Genomic DNA, 27,935 nt, shown 5'->3' with positions numbered 1-27,935 from the left:
TATGATCCAGCAGTTCCACATCTAGGTACTTATGTAAAAGAATTAAAGGCAGGATATCAAAGAGATATTTGCACACCCATGTTTATAGCAGCACTACTCACAATAGCTGAGGGGTAGCAGTAACCCAAGTATCTATCAATGGGTGAATGGATTAAGAAAATGTGGCATATACATACAATGGAATAGAATTAAGCCTTAAAAAGGAAGAAAATTTTGATACCTGCTACAATATGGATGAACTTTAAGGACATTATGTTAAGTGACATAAGCCAGTCACAAAAGAACAAATACTGTGAGATTCCATTTATATGACTAGCCAAATATATAGAGGCAGAAAGTAGAATGGTGGTTTCCAGGGGCTGTTGAGAGAGGAAGGAAGGGCAGTCATTGCAGAGATTCAGGTTTGCAAGGTGAAAACAATTTCAGAGGTGGATGGTGGTGACAATTGCACAACAAAGTGAATACTTAATGCTGTATTAAGTGTACTGAAATGTACACTTAAAAATGGTCAGGATAGTACATTTTATGTTATGTGTATTTTGCCACAACTAAAAATAGTAATGAAAAAGGAAAAAAGGAAGGGTAGAGAAAGATAAAAAAGCAAAATAAACAGACACTTCCATCACTACTGTTCAATCCATCCCTTTTTCTCCTCCTAAAGCAAAGCAATGGTGTATTTGTTGACCTCTCATTCTTGCCACCCTTGCATTACGGCTCCCATCCTCACGTTTTTCCTAATCTTCAAGTCCAGTGGCTGCTCAGAATGTACTCTGCACATTTTTCTCACAGGGCCCAGTTCAGTCAACACTCTTAGCAGCATTTAGTGCTGTTGAAGGTCTTTTAAATAAATATCTTCCTTGCTTTTAAGATGTATCCAATATTCCTGTTTTCTGTCTGCACACTGCTTCAATATCTCTGAACTTATTAAAGTTCACTGCAATGCTTTTTATTGAATGGAACCAAATTCAAATCAAGGGCATGGCCTATGAATCCCAGTAGTATGAGGTTGAGTTCTGGCTCTGCTACTTAACCTGCTCTGTACCTCAGACAAGCTCTATAACCTCTGACCTTCTGTGAAATGGCAATAAATATGGTAATGCATGTAAAATCATAGGCAAGTAACTGAAACACAGAGTTTTCTAAATATAAATTACTAACATAATTTTCTCATATTTTTATTTTTATTTTTTATTTTTTATTTTTTTTAATGTGTTTTATTGATTATAATATTACATTTGTGCCAATTTCCCTTCCCTCTGCTCCCCTCCACCCGGTGGCCCCCCTCCCTCCAGTTGTCCCCCCTTTTTAGATCATGTCCATTAGTTGTGCATACAGTTCTTCTCAACCTCTCTCTGTCTATTCCATTCCCTCCTACCATGATCCTTAATGCCTATATCATCTCCCTCCCTCTCCCCATTCCCCCTCCCTGTTGACCTCCCCCCAATATGTTCCCCATACCTATAGTTCTTTTTCCACTCTCGTTGCCTGTTTAGTTTGCCTTTGTTTCAATTCCCTAGCTTCTGTTGTTTCTTGTGATGCAGTTTTCATTTTAGATTTCATTGTCTTGATCCTCCTTTTTCTAAACCAGTCCCTTTAACATCTCATATAACAGTGGTTTGGATCTAATGAACTCTTTCAGTTTTATTTTGTCCTGGAAACACTTTCTCTGTCCTTCTATTCTGAATGACAATTTCGCTGGATAGAGTATTCGTGGTTGTAGGTTTTGGATTTTCATTACTTTGAATATTTCTTGCCAGTCCCTACTTGCCTGCAGGGTCTCCCTTGAGAAGTCAGCTGATAGTCTAATTGGGACCCCTTTGTACATAATTCTTTTCTTCTCTCTTGCTGCTTTTAAGATTCTCTCTTTATCTTTAATTTTTGACATTTTGATTATAATGTGTCTTGGAGTGGTTCTCCCTGGGTCCAGTCTCTTGGGAACTCTCTGTGCTTCCTGGACCTGTAAGTCTATTTCCTTCCCCAAGTCTGGGAAGTTCTCCTTTATTATATTTTCACTCAATTTTTCAAGTTCTAGTTCATCTTCCTCGCTCTCTGGCAAACCAATGATTCTTATGTTGGGCCTTTTATAGCTGTCCCAGAGGTTTCTGATCCTCTCATCGTTGCTTCCCATTTCCTCTCGCTGCATTGGTTGACTGCTTGTTCCTTCTCCATATTCCGGTTTGTTGAAATGAACTCTGGATTTTATTTCCTCACCATCTGTCTCGTATGTGGTTTTGTTCCTTTCGTTATGAGTGTTTTTCGCTTCTTTCTCATCTTTTTCCAGATCTTTTGTGAATTCTGTAAGCTACCTGATAACAATGGCCCAGAACTGAGCATCTGACAGGTTTCTTATCTGTTCATCTGTCAGGTTCTCCATCTGTTGCCTGGTGAGCTGTGCCACCAGGATTTCTATAGTTGTCTGCCTCATTTTGACAGATGCGTTTTGTTTTCTTGGGCCGGCTGTAGGGGGCAGTGCCTGTGTACTCGTAATGACCCAGCGACCGGCGCCCTTTGGCAGCCTTTCTTGTTGTGCCGTGGTGCTTTGTCGTCACAAGCCAGCGACCGGTGCCTGTCCGCGACCTATTTCGCAGCCCTGTGGTGCTTTCTTTGGGGGCGGGGGTCCAAGATGGATTCACACAGTTATTCCGCTAGGAGACCGGGATCCGTCCTCCCGCCCCCCCTGGGCCTCACTGTTCAAGGCGATGTGGTGGCTGCTTTCCCCAGCGTTGGGGTCGCGAGCTGCCGGGGGTTCGACTGCAGCCGGGGTTGTTCTCCCCGCCGCTGTCCCAGGTGCGACCGCAAACAGCTCCGCCCCCTTTCGCTCGTCCTACCTGCCCAAAGAGCGCCGCTGGTTTATAACTTCATATGTTGGGCTTCCGTGTAGTTTTATTTTCTGGAATTTCTAGTTATCCTTTGTTTTGAAGTAGTTGTATTCCTCTCTAGTTGTAGAGGGAGACCTAGCGCATCCGTCTAAGCCTCCATCTTGGCTGGAAGTCCATTTTCTCATATTTTTAATCTCCACTATGCTGATGACTTCTATAATTATAATCCAGTCCTTTCAGTAAAGTCCCATTTTAGTGAAGGACATTTCTACTTAAAGGTTATGTTGTCACTTCCTCCCCTAAACTTACACAAACTCATCACTGTCCCTCCAGATTGGTTCCTCCTGCCAAAGTGGCTCTGTCTACTAGAAACCTCCAAGTCATGTGTGTGGTTTTATTCTGCATTGTATTTTGCCAAGTGTGTCACCAAATTCTATTTGATTTTACAGAATAATGGCTCTTGGAGTCATCTCTTCTTCTGCGTCTTACTATTGTAGCTCAGACTTCAACTGCTTCATGTCTGAATGCATCAGCTTTCTCCTGGTGGTCCACTTGCCTCCATCCTCTCTCCTTCCTGGGCCATCCTGCCCACTGCCAGAATATTACTCTCCCCAACGCACCCATGTTTGGTTATGGCACTTGACTGGTCAAGGACCTAATCGGTTTCACTCTTTCTTAGGAGATCAAGTTTAAATCCTCATCCTGGGATTTTCAGGCCCCTCTCAGTCTGGCATCACTTAACCCAATGAATCTTATATCCCATTGCTCTCCAGTAAGCCCTCTGTTTTCTAATTCCCATTCTCCTCTTACTCCTACCTCTATCTAAAATGCCATCTTCATCCCAATTCTGCATTTTTGCTCTTAGTTTTCACACCACCTGGTATGCCTTCTTTCTGCCTATCCATTCTTGAAGGTCATTTATGTTTCACCTTTTCAAAGAAGTCTCCTGTACATATATGCCAACTCATGTTTATCTCTCTCCACAGTTTTACTATGTGTGCCTCATCTTTTAACCTGAGATTATTATGTTTTCATAATGACTTCATATGTGTAAGTCTTATTTCCCTCTCAATTGCTGAAATGTAATCTCCTTCAGAACAAAACTTATTCTAATAAATCTTTGTTGAGCTAAACCAAACTCAGAGTCCCTAGGGTAGTACTATCTAACAGAACCTTCTATGACGTTCTGTGTCTGCATGTCCAATATGGCAGCCACTAGCCACATGGGGTTCTTGAGCAGTTGATATAAAACTAATGCAACTGTGGAACTGAATTTTTAATTTTTTTAAATTTAGTAAATTTAAATTTAAAATGCTACAGGTGCCTAGTGACTTCTGCATTCAACAGTGCAGTTAGAGGGGAAGAGGGGAAGCTGGAGTCCCTGCATGATTTTGTGGGGCAGATCCTTTCTTCTTCTCCCTCCCCTTCCCCAACCCCCACTGATTACATTTAGCTGTTACTTGGGCAAGAAGTAACACAAGAAAGGTTTAAATCCCTGGGAGTTTTTAGTTGTTTGTTAGCACCATTAGCCTACTCTGACAGGTAAACTTAATTCTTATAAAGCAAAAGTTAATAATAATAATAATAATAATAATAATAATAATAATTTTCTATGATGGGAAATTTTCTGGGACAGAGTTTTACAAAATACTCTGATATAGTTAAAAATCATATCTGCTTTTATAGCCTTTTTGACAATTGTCATCTTTGAGTCAAGCAGAAAAGCTTCATTTTACCAGCCAGTAATTAAGCAATTAGCCCAAGGAATAGAAAGTTAAACAGAAGCACAATTTGTTGATTTGCTCATTGTTATTCCCCATTAGAGGGTAGCCAGGAGCTATCCTCTGTGTTTATGGAATGTTATGTCTATAACAGGAACCCTCCCCTCCCCTTCTTGCTGCTCACTTTGTACTTTCCAAGGTAAGGGTGGCGGCCTGCAGTTATTAACATGTCTTCTCCTCGTTCCAGGACGCAGCGGACTGCACGGCCATGTCTAAAACAGAGAAAAGCAAGAGTGGTCAGCTCTTTTACCACATAGGTCTTATCTGGGGTTTATGTAGCCCTGAATGGCAGCTTGAGTGGCACCCATACACATTATAGAACAACAGAACTACTCCCTGAACCCAGGCTGTGCTGATCTCAAGCACACAGTGGCCTCCCCTCTCTTTGGGTCAGGGCACAGTCACTGGCATCCACTACTTATGGGAGGGAGGCTCCTGGGTGCCAGAGGCTCCAGAGTATTGCTCTGGGGGTATTTCCTACTGTGATAACAATCTCCGCTGTAGGCAAATAGCGGAAGGCCACCTTAGAGACTGGTTACCAATGGAGGAACTCAGGTGGTGTTGATTGCCAAGTGCTCCCAGATAAGACACGTATACAAGAAAGATCTTTTTGCATCATGGGATAGAGGAACTGACCTATATTACTCAGCAAAGAAATTAAGCATTTTAGGTGTACCTGCCCCAAAGCAATTTCCTATGGAACTATTTTGAGATACTTGAAAAATGGTAATATAAATAAAGATAAGCATAACAAAAGCAAAATTTCTATTTAAATCAAGGGAACACACATGCCACACACACACACAGGTGCTAGAATATGTAAGCTACATTCTTTCAGTACCTGTTTCTGTCTACTCTCCAGGTATTATAGTATTTTCACTGGGGTTTTTATTCTTTTCAGTAACTGATTCTTATTTTGGTTCTTACATTATGCAGTTCAACAATATAAGATAAAAAGCTGTCATAACTGACAGCTTGTTTGTGTATGTGTATATGTGATTTTAAATAATCTTGACAGAAATTCTTCCTCCTTAATTCTGATATTGCTAATATTCAGCACGACCTCATTTTATGTTTAGTCTATTTAGCAGATTTTCTCCACTTACTTGTTTGCTGCAAATGCGGTGATGGCTGCCATGATGCCAGTTCTAAATGACTTCCCCCCGAACGCCCCGCCAACACGCTTTACATGACACATGACCTTGTTAGCTGGGAGCTTCAAGACCGAAGTGACTATGTCCTATGAATGATAACAGTTCTCATTAATCTCACCCATCAGCAACAAGGGAGTTAGGACAGCCCTTACATGTTTTAATTCTACAGTGTTGTACATGAAACATAAATTGTGTGGTTATACTAAACAATGGGGCAATTTCCAATAACCCAGGCATGCATCCATGCTGATCTCAGGGGTATTTGGCTACAATGACATCATCAAAACTACTATTAATACTGAGTAGTACTTTTGATAGTAATGAGACTGTTCTCTGCTAGGAATTTTTAAAATAAATTTTGCCCATGAACTACTTGTATACCTGAAGTATACTTTTCACACCAATCCCTATGGATATGTTTCCTGAAGCAGTGAGGTTCTGTGGCCTTCCAAACCGTTTTCAGATTGGGTCTTTTCCCTGCACTCTCCTGTTCTCCACTGGAAAATGCACTCTTTTCCCCTCCCATTTGGATTACTGCTGCAGTTGGCCAGTAGGTCTTCCCTGGATGCAGGTCTTGCTCTTTTTTTTTTCCATCCTAATGTTTAGAGGTCACTTAGTCTTAATAACCCATTTTTATAGATAGAGAGCCCAAGAGAGATGATGTGATGGGTCTGAGGTCACACAGGAAGTGAGGAGCAGAACAGGACTGGAATGGAGTTTGCCTGACCCATCTTAGTGTTTCACCTTCCAGAGACCTCCTTTTCTACATTCCCACAGTCCTACTTGCTAATAACATGGCTCTTTATGACCTCTTGAATCAAGACCCCTCTCTCTGCTTTGTTCCCTTTACTTTCACCCTGATGCCTAAACTAGCCACCCCTGAAGTGCATCCTCCATTCCAGCTTGGGCAGTCCCTCCTTTCTTACATGCATGCTGCCTGGTATAGAGGCAAAAAGTGTTTGCAGAAGGGACAGGTGACTGAATGAACGAATGAACGAATGAGAGTGCTATTTGATCTTGGTGTGGAATTGTCTGGAAATGGTATCTCTTCTCACTATCTAGAGGAACCTCCTTTTCAGTATATATCCAAACTTAAGATTTGATCTTCATGGTACTTTCTGGATGACTCTAGCTCTTAGCAGCCCCCTGTTCTCTTAATTCTTCCATGCATGTAAATTCCGACTTAGCTGATTTACACTAGCTGTAGTCTCTCCAGTGTGGTTTCCTAACTGTTTCATGTGAGTTGGGTACCATAAACTTTGGAGGACAGACCTTTACTTTTTTTCATTTTTATTCTTTTTTCCAGTTTTATTGAGAAATAATTAAGGTATACCACTGAATAAGTTTAAGATATACAGCATGATGGTATGATTTACATATATTGTAAAATGATTACCACAATAGGTCTAGCTAATTCTTATCATTTCATTTAGATACAATAGAAAAAAAAAATCTCTTTGTGATGAGAACTCTTAGGATTTACTCTCTGAACAACTTTCCTATATTATCATTCGACAGTTTAAGTGATAATTCATCACTTCTTTTATATTCTTAACAGTGTCAAAAGTATAGCAAAAGACCTGCTGATTCCATAATTGTTTTAGTTATAGATCCACACACAGAAGGCCTCTACTTTTATAATACTAACTTAAAAGCTTTAATATTATATGGTTATTAATACCCAAATAGATATGGCTATCAGTACTCCAAATTCATTCAGTTTCTGAAATGACATTTTTGTCTCTAATTGGCTTGGTGTATTTTGCAGGCAGAAACCATTTCACTATGTCCTTTCCACAAAGGCCCCATGTTACCTGTATGCCTTTGGGATACTGTGTGGACACATAGATATCCATTTCTTGATCCTCCCCTTTGGGAATAGCAAGCATGCTTTGGGTTTCCATATAAAAATGTTCCTGACCTCCCAGATGTATTTCACCTGTAAGAGGAAAATACACCAGAATCAAGAAGGCTGTCAGATAGGACAGGTAGCATCCCCTAGCTGGTTTCTCATTATGGAGAAAGTTTCACTGACAGTACTTCCACTGGGACAGTAGGCTGCATGGTGAAGGGCCACAAACAATAACCTTTAGCTTTCATTATACCTGCAGATTTGAAGTAAAGTTCTGTAGAGGAATCTGTCATATCTGCTAAAACAGTGGATCACATAGTCCTAGGAAAAGGTGTCTAGAGTTAAAATAGTATAACAAGGAGACTTCTAATTCTAAGACAAGATGGTGTAGATGCACGTATCCCTGTTCCTTCTGCTAACAACCATGAAATTATATATAAAAGAAACACAAGAAGACTGTCAAAGATAGAAAGAAGAAGGCAGACCAGCTAGGGACTCTGGGACCCAAGGAAAGATACAATGGTGTTGTTGTTTGCTTCATATAGCCTATATTTGGTACCAGAGGAGCCAGGAATCCATAAAGACTAGAAGAAAAAGATAGAAAAAAAGTCCCAAGCCCTGACTGGTGTAGCTCAGTTGGTTGGATATTGGCCCACAAAGCAAAAGGTCATGGGTTTGATTTCTGGTCAGGGCACATGCCTGGATTGTGGGCGCAGTCCCCAGTCAGGGCATGTGTGAGAGGCAACCAATTGATGTTCCTCTCACACATCGATGTTGCTCTCCTTCTCTTCTCCCTCCTGTCTCCTCTTTCTAAAAATAAATTTAAAAAATCTTTAAAAAAAAGTGCCAAGAACAGCCTACTTTCTCTGAACAAAGGACCAGGAAAGGAAAAGCCTAGCAAGACAGGAAGCTTTTATACAAAAACTACTCTACTCCAGTGACATACTACAGAAAAAAACTGTAGACCAGTCTTTATCTGCAAAAGTTGAGTGAAAAGCCTAGACTTCCAACCCTATCATCTTGCAGTGAGGTACCCCTAACCCTGCTAGGGTGATCTCAGTGGAGACCATATGGGAAACCTAGACTTCCACCCTGGCAATAACAAGGCATCACCCCCACTACCTTTCCCCATCAACACAGGGCCAGAGGAGTTCTGATAAAATAGACTTAAATAAGATCCAGAGTCTTATAACATCATACCCTAAATGACTAGGATACAATAAAAAAAATAACTCTTCATACCAAGAACTCAACTGGAATGAATAAGATAATCAACAGCTTCCAATACTGAGGTGACATAGACCATGAAATTATCTGACAATGATTTTAAAGCAGCCAACATAAAACATGCTTCAATGAGCATTGACATGAACATTTAAAATAAATAAAAAAAATATAAAATCTCTACAAAGAAACAGAAGATATAAAAAGATCCAAATGAAAATTTTAGAATTACAACAACCATCTTGTAAGAGGCTTAGTTGATGAGCTCCACAGCAGAACAGAAAGAACAAAGGAAATTATCAATGAACAAGAATATAGAACAACATAAATTTCCCAACCTGAACACTGGAGAGAAACAGACCGGAAAAAAAAAATAAATAAATAAATAAATTAAAAGAGCCTAAGGAACCTGTGTGACTAAAAGATAAAAAATTTGTGTCATTGAAGTCAAATACTTGAAGAAATAATAGCTGAAATGTTCCCAAACTTGGTAAAAGACACAAACCTACAGATTCAAGAAGCAGAATAAGTTCCAAAGGGATATATAAAAGAAATTGATGCTAAGACATCACAGTTAAACTTCTGAAAAACTAAATACAAAGTAAAATCTTGAAAGCAAGGAGAGAAAAATATTACTTCATCTATAAGAGAAAAATACTTCAAAGGAGAGCAGATTTCTTGACAGAAACCATGAAGGCCAGAGGAACTGGTACAACATCTTTCTTCAAGTGCTAAAGGACCTGTCAACTTGGAATTCTATATCCAGTGGAAATATTTTTCAAGAATGAATAAGAAATCAAGACATCATCAGATGAAGGAAAACTAAGAGAGTTTTTCTTTAAAAAACCTATCCTAAAATGACAAATGGCTGAGGGAAGTTCTTGAAACAGATAGAAAATGATTAAAAAAAAAAGATCTTGGAACATTAGGAAAGCAAGAAAGCAATGGAAAGAATAAAAGTACAGGTAAACACAACAGACTTTCCTCTTGAATTTTCTAAGTTGTGTTTAAAGCAAAATTACAACATTGCTTCCTTCATGTGTTCTCAATGAGCAGAGAACATTTCAAAGATGATTATATTATAAATGAGGGAGAGTATGTCTGGGACAAAGGAATAAGGAATATCCCATACCATATCTAGCTGGTGGCTATTTAGAAAATGTAATGAAGATGAAAGTTCTATATGTTAGTTACCTATGTACTTATCACCACTTCCAAAATTCTACAAATGGTTAATGTGGATGAAAACTAATCATTGATTGTTAAAGTTATAAAACCAAAAACAAGTCCCCCACTAGTGCTAAATCAAAATGGAATTCTAAAAAGTATTCAAGAGACACATAGAAAGGCAGGGAGAAAAAAACAACAACAACAACAGGCTAATAAAAACACAAGAAACAACACAACTATGACAGTCATCATGCTAGGTGGAAGGCGGAGCTTTCAAAATTTAAAAATGTACCAAATAATAGTGACTTGCAAGTTGTTTGAAAAGAGTCCCAAGGAAATGTTTTGTATTGCAGTCTGGATTTCCTACGTTATCCAAAATCGGAGTAAAGAAAGGGTAAAGAAGAATGAACAGATTCTGCTTCATTTATAAAATACAAAAGTTAAAATGTCAAGCACTCAGATTTCAATTTTGATTTAAGCTTTTATCAAAGACTGTACATTGCAAACCTCACTTACCAGTAGGCTCAACTCCGTGGTTTGTAATATTAATAATGACAACTATCCATTCAACTTATTTTGTTAAATATTTGCTTCATTTAAAAAATACAGAGCTAAAAAAGTATCAGACAGAGCTGTTTCTGCTTAAAGCTGGGAGGTGGGCAAGTTCTGGAGCCCTGTTACGTTATGCCGCCCACCCCACAGCCCCACACCAGGGCGCCCTCTCTTTACCCTAGGGTGTTGCTCTCAACTCTCTAGGTTGGAAACCAATTTGTTCAACTAATCCCTGAGATAAAATTTTATCCCAGTATGGGTTTAGGAATGATTCCTCCAGGCATATTTACATTTTAATAAGGGGCCCGTAAAGAAGGAAAAGCCGTTAAGATATGAAGGAGTTTATCTGTACATGCCCAACAGGACAGGCTGTGGGGAAGATAATCTCAGTTCCAGGCTTCCAGGTCTCTTGCAAATCCTGCTACACAGATTGTCATCGGCCTTGTCCTGTAAAGCCCATCCCAGCTAATGAAATTTTGAAGAGATAAACGAGAAGGAGCTTAACGCAGAGGAGAGAACGTGCGAACTTCAGAGTTGGAAAACTCAGATATAATTGATTCCTGGTCAATCACATGCCTCTCTGGCCTCAGCTGGCTCATTTGTAAACAGTGTTCCTTAATGCTTATGACACCAGGTTAGAGAGGGCTGAGATCTGGCTCCACAAACAATAATGTCACTACCTTCAAGAACACAGTTGAAGACTTGATATAATGCTCCACATATTTTATCTTTTTATATTCATTTTTTCTTGGAGCACTCGTTTTCCTAAGGGGCAGATAAAGTGCTGTTATGATAATTACCTCCAATTATCTCACACTGAAACAAGTAGTCAAAAATTCTTAATCCAAATGACAATCACAGAGGAAGAAAAAAACAAAAACAAAAAAACCCCTCAAACTAGTGAGCGAAGAGAATGAAAGCTTAAAAGTCCCTTTAAACCTTTCTGTGTCATTTTTATACTTATTAACAGGGTATGATGCAGGTAGCAAGTTAAAATTCAAGTAAAAGACAGAGTGAATAAATTACCTAACTGAATTAAATAATTAAATAAGATGTCAGGAAAAATACAATAAGTAAATCCTTGCACAAAAATATGTTGTGGCACAAGTGGAGGAGCACCTTTAAATATTGATATTTCCAAGGTGTTTACACCATGGACTCTCTATGCTAAATATGCTCCCTCTTGTTCTCCCCAAAAGAAACTCACCCGTTGAGTGTTTGCCACATTTTATTAATCCTAAGAATCACCTGGAGCACTGTTAAAACTGGTCAAAAAACAGATTCCTGGGGTACCCTGGATTCTCCAACTCCAGAATCCCAACAAAGGGGCCCAGGAATCTCCATATAGGTTTCATAAGCATCTTACAGTGAGAAAAACTGGGAAACACTGGGTTTGATAAATGCACATCTGCCAATGTGTTCACTCAGATAATAGATAATCTTTTCTAGACGAGAACAAGAAAAACACCATAACCTAATAATAATTATTGCTCACAGTTCTGGATCTCTTACTATGTTCCAAGCACACATTATTATCTCTTAAAATCTTCATAATGGATCTTTGAGATCAGTATTATTTTATCCATATATAGGCATATTTCATTTTATTGTGTTTTGCTTTATTGTGCTTCACAGATGTTGCTTTAAAAAAAAAAGAATTGAAGACAAGACCCTCCTCCAGCAAAAAGATGAGGACTCACTTCATTGTATACCCACAATATCACTGGGGTATGCCTGTATATGTACTGGAAGGAAGTCTGGAGAGAGGGAGGGAAGGAGAAAGGGAGGGAGAGAGTAAAGGAAGGAGAGAGAAGGAAGGGAGGGAGGAATTAGAGGAAGTATGAAAGAGAAAGAGAAAGAAACATGGGCTTCGGAAATCATTTTAAAAAAAAAGCTATCAATGCCACAACCAGTTTTGTCCCTTAATGGCTGTTGTGTGACTGTGGCCATGTTCCTGAATCAGTCTGAGCCTCAATTCCCAACCTGCAACATGGATGTGAACAGAAAAAGAGAAAACATTTATATAACAACTATGGCTCCAACTGCTTCCCCTTCATCATTTTTTTTTTTTTTTCAGGTAGTTTTACCTTCAAGAATTTGATCAACCACTTTAAATGCTTCATCCACATTGCCATATTCCAGTTTCCTTTCAGGGCAAGTGATCACTTATGGTCAAGGCCTTGCAGTGTGCCTCCCTGCTGTGCCCCCCCCCCCCCCCACACATACGTGCACACACACACACATCCCCCACTGAGGGAAACGCATTTGTGCTTGAGGTGCCTGTTCCTGAGGAGCGACATTAAAGGAGACTGGCTTAAAAGGCTTTCAGGGCAAGTTCCCCCTCATCATTTTTTTCAGGTAGTTTTTACCTTCAACAATTTGATCAACCACTTTAAATGCTTCATCAACATTTCCATATTCCAGTTTCCTTTCTGGCTCAAAGAAGGAGTTGTGTTGTATAGCTTCCTGGAAAGAGAACAGAAAAATGAGGCCACTGGGGCATGATATCCAGCCCCAGGGCAGTAGCCACATGCAGGGGCATCATCTAAATCTGGGCAGCACCTGTCCTCTTGCCCTGGAACCCTAAGTACCTTCAGCACGACTGCATAGGTGAGCTAAGGACCAGGCTTCGGAGAGACTCCCCACAGATGTCCTCCTTTAGTCAAAAGAAAGTGAGTATGCTCACAGAAAGCCTGGCACCTCCTTGGTCCCAGAATGGAACTAACATTTGCCAGGCGGGTTATTCTCTTCATTGTACAACCCATTCCGTGCAGCCAAGGCCACACAGGGCATGGGCTCTGGACCCAGGTGGAGTTGTGTCTATTTTTTTCATTTCCTAGCTGTTTGACTGTGGGTCTATTACATCACCTCTCTGAGCCTCGTCTGTCAAAATGGAGGTGTAGTGGTGCACATAGCTCCAATAGGGGTGGGGAGGATAAATGAAGTGAGGCAGGTAAGGAGCTCACATGGCATATAATCAGTGCTCAGTCAGTGCTCGTTGTAGACACTCTAATGATAAGGATCATGGCTGCCCTGCCTGCCAGCCCCATGCTGCACCTTTGGGGAGGTGAACGTAGCATTTGCACAGGGCAGTAGAGCACCTGGGACCCCCAGCTCTGAAAGTAAGGTTTCATCACAAGCACAGGATGGGCACTACAAATCCACTTATACACTGGCTCTTATTGGCTTCCCCTGGGTGCCCAGCGAAGGGGTACGATAGTGGGGACACATAACCTGAGATGCAGCTATAAGAATCTAAGTTGGTTTTATCACCTCTCCTTGGGAACTTATCTTGCTGTAATCCCTGAGTCAGCTGGACAATGTGACATGCCGGCTCCTGCAGCATTATCTACCATGGATTATTGCCCATCTGTGAAATTCCAACCTGCTGGTAGTTGGAGATTCTCCTAACTCTGATTTCCTTTAGCCACACCAGTAGGTGTTTATCAGCATACTTACAGGGATGGTTTATTGTCATCCTGCCATTTCCTCCACTGAAAAGGCGGTTGATTTTCTTTTCTTTTTTAACACTGTGCGGCCCAGGTTCTTTGACATCGTGTTTGTTAACTGCTTCTTTGTTACTGACTAGCTATGTGACCTTGGGTAAACTTGTATTTTAGTTTCCTCATCAGAATGGGGATAATAACAGTTTTTAATCTCATAGAATTGTTGTGAGCATTTAGTAAATTAATGTAGGAAGCCTGCTTAGAACTACGTAACTACGTAGTGAACTCTGGGTAAGAAATGAGCTATTGTTGTTGATCATGACGACTGATGAGAGATTCTGATCAAGACCATATTTTTTCTCAGCATGATCATTAGCCTGGCCCTTTGAGTCAAGAGTTTTCCCATTCAAACTATTAACAACTCTAAAATGCATAAACTAGGTTTAATCTTAGAGTTTAGTGACAGAGATACATTTGTTTTTATCCTGTTTTGACTGATAACATACTTTTCTATTGGGATCAATTAATGCAACTTTCTTATTAATCTAAGACTCAGATATTCCAGGTTGGAAACAGAAATTAAGTTTTATAAATCCTATTTTTAAAAATTTAATTTTCTTTTAATGGTCATTGCTGCTTGCTCTTTGAGTAACTTTAAGCCTATTTCACAAATATTTTCTGGCCAGGAGAGTGATAAAAGAACTTTAACGTGTAGGGAGCTGGTCATATTTTCCCTGCTGCAAATGACTGATTAAATCTGCTCTAATCTAGTAGATTGATCCTGGAGAGCTTATCTCTGAAAAAAAACATGAGGCAGTGCTACTCCACAGTCCCCAAGTTTTAATATTTGATGCTGGTATTCCCTGGCAGACAATTAAAGGTCTGCTGATTGGACCTGGAGAGAACAGAAAGAGAGTCATATCTATTTGCTAATTTGGAATTTTATTTGACTGGAAGGCAGAAGGAAGAAAGGGGAGACAGCAAGCCACTGGTATTACGCCAAGGATTACAAGCAAACTATTTGCTGACACATTATGTAAATAATTTCTTATGAAGAAGTAATTCTAACTCTAAAACAAAATGCTGGGGAAGGAATACATTAGATTAAGGAAGCAGAACAGGTAACATATGAGTGAAAGGTTCTGAGAAGGAAACAGCATGCTTGAATTTGCAACTGGCCAGGGAAATTTAGAAGGCCTAATTACTTTTTGACTTCAATTAAACTTCTGTATTTTTGTTTTCTTGACATGCTTTTATTTTAATTTTAAAATATGGAGGATGTTTTCCGGAAACAAACTCTGAGCTCCTGAGCATAAAGCAGCATGATAGGAGATGAACCCAAGGCCAAATTTTGCTGGAGACACTAATCTTGGCCAAGTCATTGCTTCATTTTCTGCCCCAGGGCATGCTAGTGCCTAGAGAATAACATATCCATTACGCTGTGAAAATAATATTCTATTCCCAGAGTACATGGAGTCTATGTGTGCTGAATCTAATCTGTTCATGCTGCTCTCCCAACTTCCATGCTTTTATTACTTTGTAAATTATAAGAATCAATGAATTTATGCAGAATATTGTATTACATGGAAATGAATCATCAAACCTTTTTACATTTCAAGCTCCTTTCTAAAATACAGGATAGTGAGGGCAATTCTCCAATTTGTGTAAGCTGCCAAAATATCTGTAGGCATCATAGGATCTATTTCTCATACTAACTTAAGTTGTACATGAAAGGGTCTAAAAATAGTGTCTCCAATATCTTCTTCCTAGAGCATCTCTGGTTGGTTCTCATCGTGTGCCTGGGTGGAGTGGAGTGTCTGGGTGAGTTTGGGTGAAGGTGAATGCAGTAAGTCCTCACTTAACATTGATAGGTTCTTGGAACTGTGACACAATGACATATAACAAAACCAATTTTACCACAGGCTAATTGATGATGGAAACAAGAGTTAAATTTCTAAGGCATCTCATCAACATTATCATAAAACAATGTTGAACAAAACAATGTTTTTCAAGGACCTGCTATACAGAGTTGTAGGGTGTGTCTCCTCTCCTGGACATTGTCGGTTGTCCATCAGTATTCCTCTCATCTGTCCTCTTCCAGATGATGCTCAGATTTCTGTTTAGGTCTCCCTACGTCCCCCCAGAGCAACTGTACTTCAAGCACATCTGACCTCCCAGGAGTAAACAGCAGCTCCTTTGTTCCTCTGGATAGTCACCAACTCAGAGTTGGATACGTGACCGAGGGGCCTGATGAGGCTGGACTTTGGGACTCATGGAATGTTGGGACAATGGTGCTCTCTTTTGCTTCTGGGATATAAGCTGGAAGCTCCTGGCTGTCATCCTGTGACCACAGCGGACAAAGCCTGGACTGTGGGCAGCAGGGAGAAGAGGTGGAGGATCAGCTTTCTTACTAACACTGATATGGTTTGGGGCCAATAAAGTCCCTGTGTTTTGGAAACCACTTTGAGTCCCATTTTCTTTCCTGTTACTGATGCCCAAAGCATTTTAACTGGTATGTCACTGAAACTGGCTCTTCTGGCCCCACCCTTGAACTCATTACCTCAATGGTCAGGATCACTGGCTCCAAATCTTGGTAGACAATCTTCACTAGCTTTGCAGCTTTCCTGGCCTGAACCTCAGACTCTGCAATCACAGCACAGACAAGCTGACCCACGCAAAATACCTGCAACACAGAAAAGACCTTTGTTTTCAGGAAGGGCAGACCCCTGGCCCTCTCCTCTCCTTCACTTTTCTCCTTCCTCCCAGCACAGGGCTAGACACATAGTAAGTGACCCCTTCACATGTGTCTTAACAACGTGCCATGGTTAACAAAGGCTTTGGTAGGATGGTGCATTTATCAGAGTTGGCCTGCTGCCCCCAGGCATTGGGGAAGTTTTTTGCTGCCTCATTGGCAGTGGTAGCTGAAGAGGTCAAGAGTGATGCTGCTTCCCGTATAGCGGGTTCAGGGCCAGCCTATGGAGCTGCTCAAGGGCCAGCTGGCCTGGGAGGGCCAGTCCCATGGCTTGGTCTGTGCCTGCCATACAATGGGCAGGGCCGTTCTGAGAGGTAGCTCTCGCCTTCACAGACAGGGAGGGCCAGAAGTTCAGAAGGTTACAGCCCACCTCATCCAGAGAGGAAGGACAGAGCTGGTGAGCAAGTCTCTGCCCCAAACTGTGGTGGAGCACAGGCTTTTTTAGGAAGACATGTGAGGCTGGACTGGCCAAGGTGCAACCAAGCACAGAACATTCACCATTTCACCTGCAGGTGGGGGAGGCAGCCTAAGGGGTTGACACAGGGACCAGGGCACAAAGTGGGTGAAAAACAAAACAAAATCAAGGCTCAAGAAAGGTAAAATACTCAGGACAGGAAGAGTCACCATGAGTGTTTTTTTCTTTTCCTACTTTATACCATGATCACAATTTAAAAAAGTTAAATCCAGAACACACACACACACACACACACACACACGCAGCGTTTGTTGGGGGTGGGTGGGTAGGGTCAGTGAGGAGATAAGAGAAACAAGAATAGCAAAATGTTGATAATTGTTGAATCTCTATTTTTTGTGCATGTTTAAAATTTCTACAATGCAAAGAATTTAAAAAGGCGTAACGTGCTATAGACAAATGTTGAAAAAGGAAATAAACTAACAGAGGCAATCATTTACAACGGCTCTGTTCTCTGCTCTGTATAGAGGCCTGGCTTTGCCTCTGAGACCTGGCACACAGACATGCCCCTTGCTCCCACCAGAGGCTCATCACCAACATCCCCACACCTCAGAGAGCAGGTACTATCATGCAGACTGGAATGGTTCTCCTCGTTCAGTTAACATTTATGCAAAGGCCACAATTCTCATTGACTTCTGCCAATGCCACATTATGATGTCTTGGAGGAGTGTCAACCTTGCCTTGAGACTCTCAGTCATCGAATTTTCATATTTATCAACTGAGTGTGCCAGCAAGAGCCAGAGGTAGGGGCTGTTTCAAATGATGACGCTTTTGGGTGAACACTAAACTGAGAAGCCTGAGTCCTGCACAAAACCTGCTGAAATGTCTTTGCTGCATCTTCTGATAACTAAAGATACAGTAGCCAAAGTTTTAATCATTTGAAACTTTCAAATAGCAACAACACTAGCATTGTTCATCTGCTCATTTACCCTGCTGCACGGGAAGCAGTGTGTGGAATATACAGGCGAATCAAACATGGGCCACCTTCAAAGACTTTCACCAGGTAGGGGAAATATATAAGGCATAGATATAAATAAATAAGCTTACTACAAGGTAAAAAGTTCATTAAAGGTCCACTTTGCCTTCTTCTCTAGACTTTAAGATCCATGAGGGCGAGGACCACACAGGTCTTGTTCAGCTACAGTGAGGAGCCACAGTAGGTGCTCACTTAAAAAATGTTGTTGATGTTGAGCTTAAACTGGAATGAGTCCATTTGCCAAGTGAATGAGCAAAGGAAGGCTGGACTCAACTGGCCTCCTGCAAACCTCCTGCTCTTCAGACCTGAGGCTGTGTGGATTTATTGCCCTCTGTTGACAAAGTGGTTTGCAGCTCCCTGGAACAAGCAATCAACTCTAGTTCCCTGTCTCTGCTGGAGGAAAATCAGGCTCAGTGACTTCAGTGCTGCACATTATTTTGTGTGCCACAGGATGGGTCTGTTCTCCTGCCCCTGCCCACAAAATGAGAATTAGGGGGCCAAGACAGAACTGAATCCTAGTAAATGAGAGTGAGGAATAACTAGGGACCAGCCAGGATGCAGAGATCAAGGGAAGAACCCCAAAAGAGTGACAGGGGATGGATCCTGAAAAGTCTCCTGCACACGAGGGCGCAGAGCATACAGAGATGGTGACAGGATGTTGCCTGATGTCAGACAAACGATCAATAACTACAAGCATGTGAACACCAACCGTTTGGAGCTCTCTTGTCTCTTTCTTTTAAAAATATAACTAATATAGTTATGACTCTACACATACGTACTTATATCAGTGTTTTCTCAAGAGATTTCATGTGTAATCAATCTATTAAAGTGACCAATACATTTGCTTGCAGAAGTTACTGATTATTACGGATCTATGAGCCCTAACATAAAAATTATTAACTGTAATGCTTATGTGCCTTGTAAATATTTGATCAGTGTGTTCCTGGCTTGTGCTTTTGTCAAAGTGTGGATTCTGCGAAAAGGTATATATCCCTGTTTCTTTTCATATTTGTGCATTTCTGAGGGCAGGAATCATATCGGTTTAACTTATTTTACACAGTGTTATTTCCATGCACAAGGACATACATAAACCCAATGTAAAAAAAAAATCCTGTTAAATACATGGCGGTATGAATAGATGCGTAGAGGTGAGTTCAGAAAAGGAGAGAGAACTGAATTAAAGGATAAGGAAAGGCTTCATGGGGGAGATACCACTTGAACTTGGGCTTGGACTTTGTATACAATGACAGGGGTAATGACAAGAGATTCTCAGAAGAGAAATTAGCAAATAAAAACTGTCATTATTCTTTTCCCATTTGTTCTTTCATACTTGTTAGCAGCACACTACCTTAATACTAGAAAATATAAACAATCAAGTAATTGTTTTTACTTCTGTGGAAAATGAATATATTTGAATTTATTCACCATTAGAATAAAGTATTTCATCATAAGCATTCAAAAAATATTGGAATCTTTTATGATGTGCCAAATGTGATGCTTTCTTTAAGAAAATCTGCACGTGCCATTATGGAAGTTACTATTAGAAAGCAAAAATACAGTACCTCTTCTGACCCCAGAAGTTTCTCAGGTTTGGTCAAAAAGCAGAAGGAGTTTACGCCTTGGAGATGCTCCTCAGTCACGACGTCCACCACACCTGGCAGGCTAAGCACCTCTGACAGATCAATAGACCTAGACGGGAGCACACAGGGCAGGGCCCTCAGAGCAGCCCCGCAGCCCCACAACCCCACAGCAAAGGGGGCTGGGTTTAATTGGAGAATAGGATAAGAGGGAGGTAAGGTAAGTTCTCTACCAGACAACTGGGAAGAAATTCCTGAGATGATGAAGTTATTAGATGGAGGTACAAACTGTAGTAGATCCTACATTTCGATCCCATTTTACTTCCAACCTGCACTGAATATCACCAACAAATAGCTTACTCTGATCATACCATTACTTTTCACTAATGTGACTTAGATGAAAAGGCAATCATTAATGCTATCGGGTAAGAACTTTATCACTTACACAATCTTAGCGTGAGCTCTTGAACTTGTTACAAAAGCCAAGAAAAGTTCTCTGTCCACGGCAGGCATGTCGTCACAGTAGATGGCTTCCCCTGTGGCATGCTTAATACCAGACAGATGCATGATGGGATGGCCAATTGGGTCTTGAGGAAGCTGCTTTGGGTCTACATTCTGTTTAATCAATAACCAACATATCATTTTTGTAATCATATTATAAATATCTCCCATGAGATGGTAGCTATGTAGTTAACATCTAAACCAGAACACTTTTGAAAATGAAAACTATCACTATTAACAGGACAATAAGCTTATTTCAGTAATTCATTAGGGAAACTGGGATGGATGTATAGTCATAATGTTGTTCTTTTCCCCCCTGACTTTTTTGAATATAGACCACAAACATCTCTAATACAAATTCCATTGTATAAGTAAATGAATGTAAATCTTCCTTTCTGGTAATGAAAATTGTGTCATTTTGCTAATGCCCACATATTTCCTTGATTGTTATTCTCAAATTGATTTTACTGCTTGTATCTAAGCATGGAGATATATTTTGCAGAGGAGTGCAATGACATCATGACTATGTTTATAGAGAATGTTGAGGGCCTGTCTTCAACCAGAAGAGCCCTTTTTTCTGTTTTGAGTGAAAAAGCCTAAGAAATAATTGGTAAAACTCATGACTCAAGACACTTCTGATGAAAGAATGAAGCCAAAGGAAGATACATTTTCAGTGATGATTGACTAATATTACTCTTTCTTAGAGACCTGTGGTGTAAAATGTCTTGCTACTGATTCTGTAACTACCTTAAATATGTTTCATTAACCAAAGAAGAAGTGAAGAAACATGTCTCCCCTGGTATTTTAGCTTTCCTACTTGGTTGGTTATTGGGGGAAGAAAATTAGAGGTGTAAACAAAGAACTTAAGAGACATGATATAGGCCAAGCTCAGGGACTGGGGTGAAGGCTGTGCCTGCTAAGGAGGCTGGTGATAGGAGTGTGGGAGGTGGAAATACCAGGGAAATTACCAACCAAGTGACCGCTCTTTAAAGGGAGAGGGCAGCTCTGGGTCTAGAGCTCTGCTTGAGGAGCTGCCTGCTAAACTGCATAGGTTGTCCCATCTGCAACTCACTGCATCAGCATTGTATTTGGTACTAGGGCTGAGGCCAGACTCCCAGAGGCTTTCTCTGAAGACTTAGGGGTAAGGAGAATACAGTAGTCAAGGTGAGTCCTGGGAAAAGCTGTGGAAGGTCTCCCCTTCCCACCCCATCTCTTGTCCCATGCTGCAGTTCATGGGCCACTTGAGCCCTGGATGAGGCAGTGACTCTTTCTCTGAGATGAGCCTCACAGCACCAGGCCACATCACAGGGCAGGAGGTGGGAGAGAGAACACATCACCAACAGAACTCATGCTGCCTAAACCTTTCCTGGGGGAAAAGGCAGCCATAGAAGCTGACCTATTTCCAACAAAGTATCATTTAAGGCATCTGAGGGGAAAGAGTTAAACACTTTTGTATTTGATTACAACAATGTGCAATTTGAAACACATATGCAGTACATATTGACAATAACTAAGACATTCGAGTCCACCTCAAGTGGTATTTCATTTCAGTGAGAGCCAATTTCCCAGAGTCAAAGCCATCCATGGCCCAATGAAGCTACTGAAGCTCTCGTTCTATGAAATTGAAGAGAGACAGTAGCTGTCCAGGATCCCACTGATGTTTCGCTTTCTTTTCCTTTCTGAACATTTGGATTTAATTTAATAAATACCATGAATGGAGGAGTGCCATCATTTCTATGATGGGAACTTTATGTAAAGATAACTGTGAAAAACACACTTCTCCAATGCCTTCTTGCTGCCCATGGGACTCCAGAAGAGGGTCCTTGCTCACTGCCCACCTGTTTGAGGGAGGCAAAATAAACCTTTGGCTTGAGATAGATCAGAGATTCTCTGAACGGGGGCAGGCCTGGCACTTCAGGAGTGAAGAGGAGATTGGCATGAGCAATCTGAAAACATGTTTAGCATTTTTTATTGGTTATTCGGAAAATGAAAAAACACCCTACTGCTTTCATAATATAAATGACAAGAAATAAAACATGAGCTAAGTTTTGGCTGACAGTTATATGTGGGACATAGTCATTAAAAAAATTCAGTTGGCATAAGACACGTGTAGGATGCTTTGAATTTATTCTTATTTCATATAAAATTTACTGTTTATAGTAAAATATATACTAACTGATAAGCATTTCTTGTTTTAATATCATGTTTGTTTCACTTAAATGTAAACCTTAATTTTGTAGTGACTATAATACAATGCACAGAAAAAGAGTATTGGCTGAGTTTTTTGTTTGTTTGTTTGTTTGGTTTTTGGGTGTGTTGTGGTCATCCTGACTTTAAAAGATAGAAAGCAGGAGATTATCAAGAAAAATAATTTAGGACTTGGCCCAAGAAGCATTGAATAAAGGCAGACATTAGGCCACATAGGAGGATAGAGATACGGAGAGAACATTTTACCTGTTGGGACTGAGGCATGAAGAGGGCTTTGAAGCAGCCCAACCCACACCAGCCCCACTGACATAGCTCATTGCTCTTCCTCATGACCAAATGCTCTCAGCAGGTCTCTTTTCCCTCTCCTTTGAGGAGCTGAGATGGTGATCAAAGGAAAGAAGTATATGAGGGCTCTACTAGTTACGGTTTTTCATGTTCCGGGTGGTAGGGTTGACTCCAAGTGCTACACTATGATGCTGTGCTGGGCTTTCAACTTGAACCACACTGAGTGAAAAATCACCTGCATCTGTTGTTTTCAATTTTAGAAGATTTTTCCTTCTGGAAGAGCAACATTTCAGGTAATTCATAAACTTAGATAATAAGGAAACACATTTGTAGGTATCTATAAAGACAGGAAATTTTCTGCGATCTAACACATTTTACTGTAAATAATAAAACACATCGCATTGAAAAAAAAAAAGCTTTTGAAACCTTGCTGTGTGAGGGCTGCCAGAAGATTGAAGAAATATCCCTAAGTATATCTTTGTCCTATTCTATAATCAAATACAAACTTGACTATCTTAGGTGAAGACCTCATGCTGTATTTTTGGTAGTTAGCTATGATGAATCTCCTGGTGAAAGAGGTTGTACTTAATACTTGCTGCTGCTTGTTCTGTGGCTAAAGAGGGGCTTCAAGAAAGAATGCTGCCCCCTCACACTGCTGATCTCTTGAAGCTGTGTCAAAAGGCTTTCAAAGTAAATGAACTGACTTGCTCATCATGAACGCTGAAGGTACTCTAGTGATGTGGATATCTGTATGCACGAAAAACCACAGGAAAAACAGAAACAGAACTCAACTGTGTAGGAGATACACTGCTTCCCAACCTTGTCTCACAATCTAGAATAGCAAAGTCCCTTTTAAGGTCATTAACTACATGAAGACTATCATTTTTTTTTTTGAATTATTTGAATGCCCATTCATTTGTTGTGGTGCCTTTCTAAAGTTTGCTCCATTGTCAAGGTTAGCTATTTATAAGCCAAGGTTGCCAGCTGTCATATTTTACAGAAGATCAGGGATGAAGGCATCTGTTTTTTTTTTTTTTTTTAATGTATTTTATTGATTATATTGTTACAACAGTTCCAAAAGGCATCTGTTTTTAACAGTCAAAGTAATCACTTTCCATGGAGTTTGGTGTGTTTGAATTTTTGAACATTTAAACCTGAAACCTGAAGGGTATACACCAACTTCAAAGTTTATTACAACCTACCATAGCTTTTGTAACAAAGTCCAACAACATATTCAGTGTTCTTGACTTAATGAAACCCTCAAGGAAAAGTTTCTTAATAATAATTTCAAGGGAAACCACATTGAATCTTATCCAGTTTACCAACAGGATGACTTCAGGTGATATTTTTATGATGTTGTGGCAGAAAATCCCATTTGAAAGTTATGAGAAATTCTGTTTTCACTAATAGCTTTTCTTTTCTTTCTTTCTTAGAACTTACAGTTGGTCCAATTCTAAAATGTAACTCACAGAAAAACCACTTGGTGAATGAGGATAGGGGAACAAAGTATATTCATATTCAAACAAAATATATTAGCAACTCTTTTAAAAAAGCATTACTTCATTTCATCAACTTCCAGGGACTGTTCTTTCTGCTCCTCTGAAAATAAAATCAGAGGAGCCCCATGGCCTGACACGGAATGTGACATTGGTTGTTCTCCGACTTCCATGCTGCCATGGGCAGAAGCCGGTGGCAAGCTAGCCGGCTCATTCACATCCCTGGTGTGAGCCTCAGAACCAAAAACACAATCTTCAAAATCAAAACAAACATTTAAAGAAAGTTACCATTGGTAGCTAGGTTTTCAGTCACAATTATGCATGGATTTTGAAATTTTATTTACCACTAAAGAAGGCTATGAGTTCACCAGAAGGGGAGCTCAGGCTTATGAAGCTTGAGAATCATGGAGAAGTCAGTGGGGATGGCTGAGTGAAGGAGTTACAGCCCAGGCCCTTTGAATTAAAAAAAAAAAAAAAATGCCACCAACCTGGTACTTAATTGCACTCCAGTGATGTCTAGAATGAAGGTCTTCTAAAGCACTCTCATACTTGTCTGCCAGGCTAGGATAGTGAACAGGGTCCTAAAAAGCAGAACAATTGTAGATATTTAAAATGCCCCCACATGGTCTTGGAGGGGAAGCTAGCATGTTTTTTAACAAGCAGTTCTAATCTGAAACTAACACTTATTAAGGACTTGCCCTGTTCAGAACCCCAGAGGTGCAGCAGCTCCCTGACCTCCAGGACACGCGCTCTGGAAAGTTCACACTTTATGAAGAATGAAATGTGTATAGTAGACCACTGACTTCCAACATCTCTGTGTTTCCTATGATTCTTTCACACATAAGTCCTAAATGATTGGAGGGCTCAGAAACCAATGAAACAGGAAGATAGAAGCTAAATAATTAAAATGGAAAGGGATAGAATGCTTAAGCCAGGAAAAAGAGCCAAAGCACATCATTGCACGTGTGCATAAAACTCTGCCTTGTACCACCTGGCCACCTTGAGAGAAAGGGAAACACAGAGACTGCATCCCAGCCACAGCTTCTGGGGTCCCATGAAGAACATGACTTAGAACTAAGGAAAATGGGTCATTGAGGTCTTTATCCAAGGATTTAAACAATATACCTAATGGTTGTTTATTACGTTAAAAATTTTAAGTAAAAAATTAAAGCCAACAAAGGCTTTACTGATCAGAGGAAGTTGAATTGAAAGTATGAGACTACAAGGCAAGAAGCTTTGAATTATATCACTTGATTCACCCAGGAAATTATATTAGTTAACTATTAATTAGAGTGGTCTACAGTTGGCTTTATTTTTTCTTTGTGATTACCTGGTGATAATATGTCACCCCTATGTGATTTCAAGCTTTTATTTAAAAAAATTTGATAGAACTGTTTTGGTTCTTCATTGTTCCCATGTGTAATTAGAAGATACCCTCAGAAGCAATGATAAGAGAGAACTTTGTTCCTCTTATTTGAAGTGATCATACTAATTTCTATATCACATAAAGAATGTTCCTGGTACCTAGTCAGTTGCTTATAGCGTGGGGTTAATGAGGCCAATATGGTTCAAGCTCCTTTTGGGTCTAGCAAATTTATTCAGAGAAATTCTTTTAGTTGTATGCTCCCAAGCCAACAATCTTGTAACTAGTAGATTGTCAAAAGGAAGACCAGGCAAGAGAATGCTTTGATGATTATTACTACTGCTTAGTACTACTCTCTAGGCACTCTTCAATGTGTTCCTTGAAAGCCCTAAGGACCGTAGTAAGCCCTTTTCTTATGATGGCCCATTCTACAACAACCTTGTGGGGTGGCTGCCATCATCCTCATCTTACCAGGTAAGAGAAATGAAACTGAACCAGAGAAGAAAGCCAAACATAAGAAGGTGACCCTCAACAAGTGGCAGAACTGCTTTACTGAGGGGAAATATATTCAAATCATTAACAAGTTTCTGCACAAACCTAGACAAACCATGGATCAGAAACAAAATAACTGAGCAGTGCTAAGCAAACCCCTGCACAACTCTGTGCTCTACTTGCAATTGTTGCCCACGCTTACAGGCCATCAACAGGCAGCCTGAAATGCTCCCTGTAAGCCCGCATGGTTCTAATCTGGGCTTTCTTTTCTGCTCTACGACTCTTCGGCAGGGGGTTGTTGCCTCTGCTTTGGATGTCACCACGGCCCCGAATACAGGAAAGGCTGAAACAGGGTCAGTTCCATTTACCATCCTCTTCAAAATCTGTGACACTTCCAGGTAGAACTTGAAAAGGAAGCTGACGATGAGAGTCCTCTTGAATTCCACCTTCCCACCTGGAGCTGAGCCTGGGAGGGAGACTTCGTCCAGAACCAGCCTGCAAGCTGCATCCAGCATCTCTTCATTCCAGGGCCTGTGAGGTTTAAAAAAGAAGACGCCTTGCCTGACAAGACTCATTACTTCACAGACTCAGCAAGTATGTAAGACAAATAGATACAACTTAATGCATGAGATAGGAGTACAAGCTTCCAAGTCGGGCAACCCACGTTCAAACCACAGTCTACCACTCTCAAGTGCCTGGCCCAGGCCTACCTCTTCTTCATCTGTAAAAGGGAAGTAATAGTAGAACTCACCTTGTGGAGTGGTCATGAGAAAGAAATGACAAATTGTGTTAAGTCCTTAGTCCGGGAGCAACAGAACCCTATGTCACTAGAATGTTTACTGCAAGACAGGTTTTTGTTCTAAGCACCTTAGACGTATTCATTCATTTAACCCCCTTAACTGTCTTATTGGTGGGAATGATTGTCTCCTTTTAACAGATAAGGAAATCGAGCCATTGTAATGTTAAGTAAGGATGGAGATCACATAATCAATAGGGGTTGAACTGAGATTTGGACCCAGGCATTTTGGCTCAATAGAGCTCATGTTTTTAACTATTACTCTATTACTTAGGAAATGGTAACTGATACCATAAATAAGTATTTAAGAAATATTGGCTATTAGGATTATCTATAGATATAAAAGTTCAGGTTAACAAATGCCTTTTGCTAATTATGATAAAACAAACTCCCATATTCTGTTTTTCATTATGGTAAATTATTTTCTCAATAAAGAATGCAAATATACTCATTTTGCTTACTGTATCTGTGCTGTTGCGAATGGGCTCTCTCTCTCTCTCTCTCTCTCTCTCTCACACACACACACACACACACACACACATACAGACTATATGATTCCCACTTCAGAATTCAGTAAAATTAAGACCTATGCAAATAATTATAAAACCCTACTGGAATTCCATACCATTAAATAAAAAGGCACTAAATATTTTCCTCTTGTAATTGCATGTCACCCCCCCCCCCCAAAAAAAAAACAGCTGCTCTGCCACTTGGAGTATAAGGACATGATGCCATACCTTCCGATGAGCTTCTGACAGGAATTCTTTGCACAGACGGTGGTTGGACCAATGCCTCCATACGAGATGGATAACTCTCTAATGATGCCACCCCCTTCTCCAAAAAGGACTCTCATTCCTGAATTGACTATCGCGAGCGCATTCTGTTGCCTCTGGGCTTGTCGGAAAGCTGACACAAATTCCCACTGAAAGCGAAAGGGAAGCGGCACATGGAGAAACACGCTGAGTTTCTAGGCAGTTTATGTATGTTGCCTCACATCCTTGTCACAGTCTATTAGGGGC

The 27,935-nt window shown here is 40.4% G+C and overlaps 1 protein-coding gene across 1 annotated transcript in view; it reads right to left on the bottom strand.

Moving 5' to 3' along the window:
• The window catches only part of LOC150022479 (aldehyde oxidase), a 70,182-nt gene that overhangs the window by 19,919 nt on the left and 22,328 nt on the right, over window positions 1-27,935 (bottom strand). The window contains exons 14-23 of the mRNA XM_090282339.1: window positions 27,654-27,838; window positions 26,489-26,651; window positions 24,754-24,846; window positions 20,221-20,390; window positions 19,761-19,887; window positions 16,559-16,681; window positions 12,922-13,018; window positions 7,569-7,693; window positions 5,707-5,840; window positions 4,725-4,812 (exon numbers count right to left, since the gene is read on the bottom strand). Coding sequence (XP_090138465.1) covers window positions 4,725-4,812; window positions 5,707-5,840; window positions 7,569-7,693; window positions 12,922-13,018; window positions 16,559-16,681; window positions 19,761-19,887; window positions 20,221-20,390; window positions 24,754-24,846; window positions 26,489-26,651; window positions 27,654-27,838 — 1,305 coding nt within the window. The remainder of the gene's footprint in view (window positions 1-4,724; window positions 4,813-5,706; window positions 5,841-7,568; window positions 7,694-12,921; window positions 13,019-16,558; window positions 16,682-19,760; window positions 19,888-20,220; window positions 20,391-24,753; window positions 24,847-26,488; window positions 26,652-27,653; window positions 27,839-27,935) is intronic.

This window comes from Furipterus horrens, unplaced genomic scaffold (genome assembly GCF_987537825.1).
Source record: "Furipterus horrens unplaced genomic scaffold, mFurHor1.1.pri manual_scaffold_1, whole genome shotgun sequence".
In the NCBI taxonomy this organism is placed as follows: Eukaryota; Metazoa; Chordata; class Mammalia; order Chiroptera; family Furipteridae; genus Furipterus; species Furipterus horrens.
This window is presented reverse-complemented; position numbering and strand designations above follow the sequence as displayed.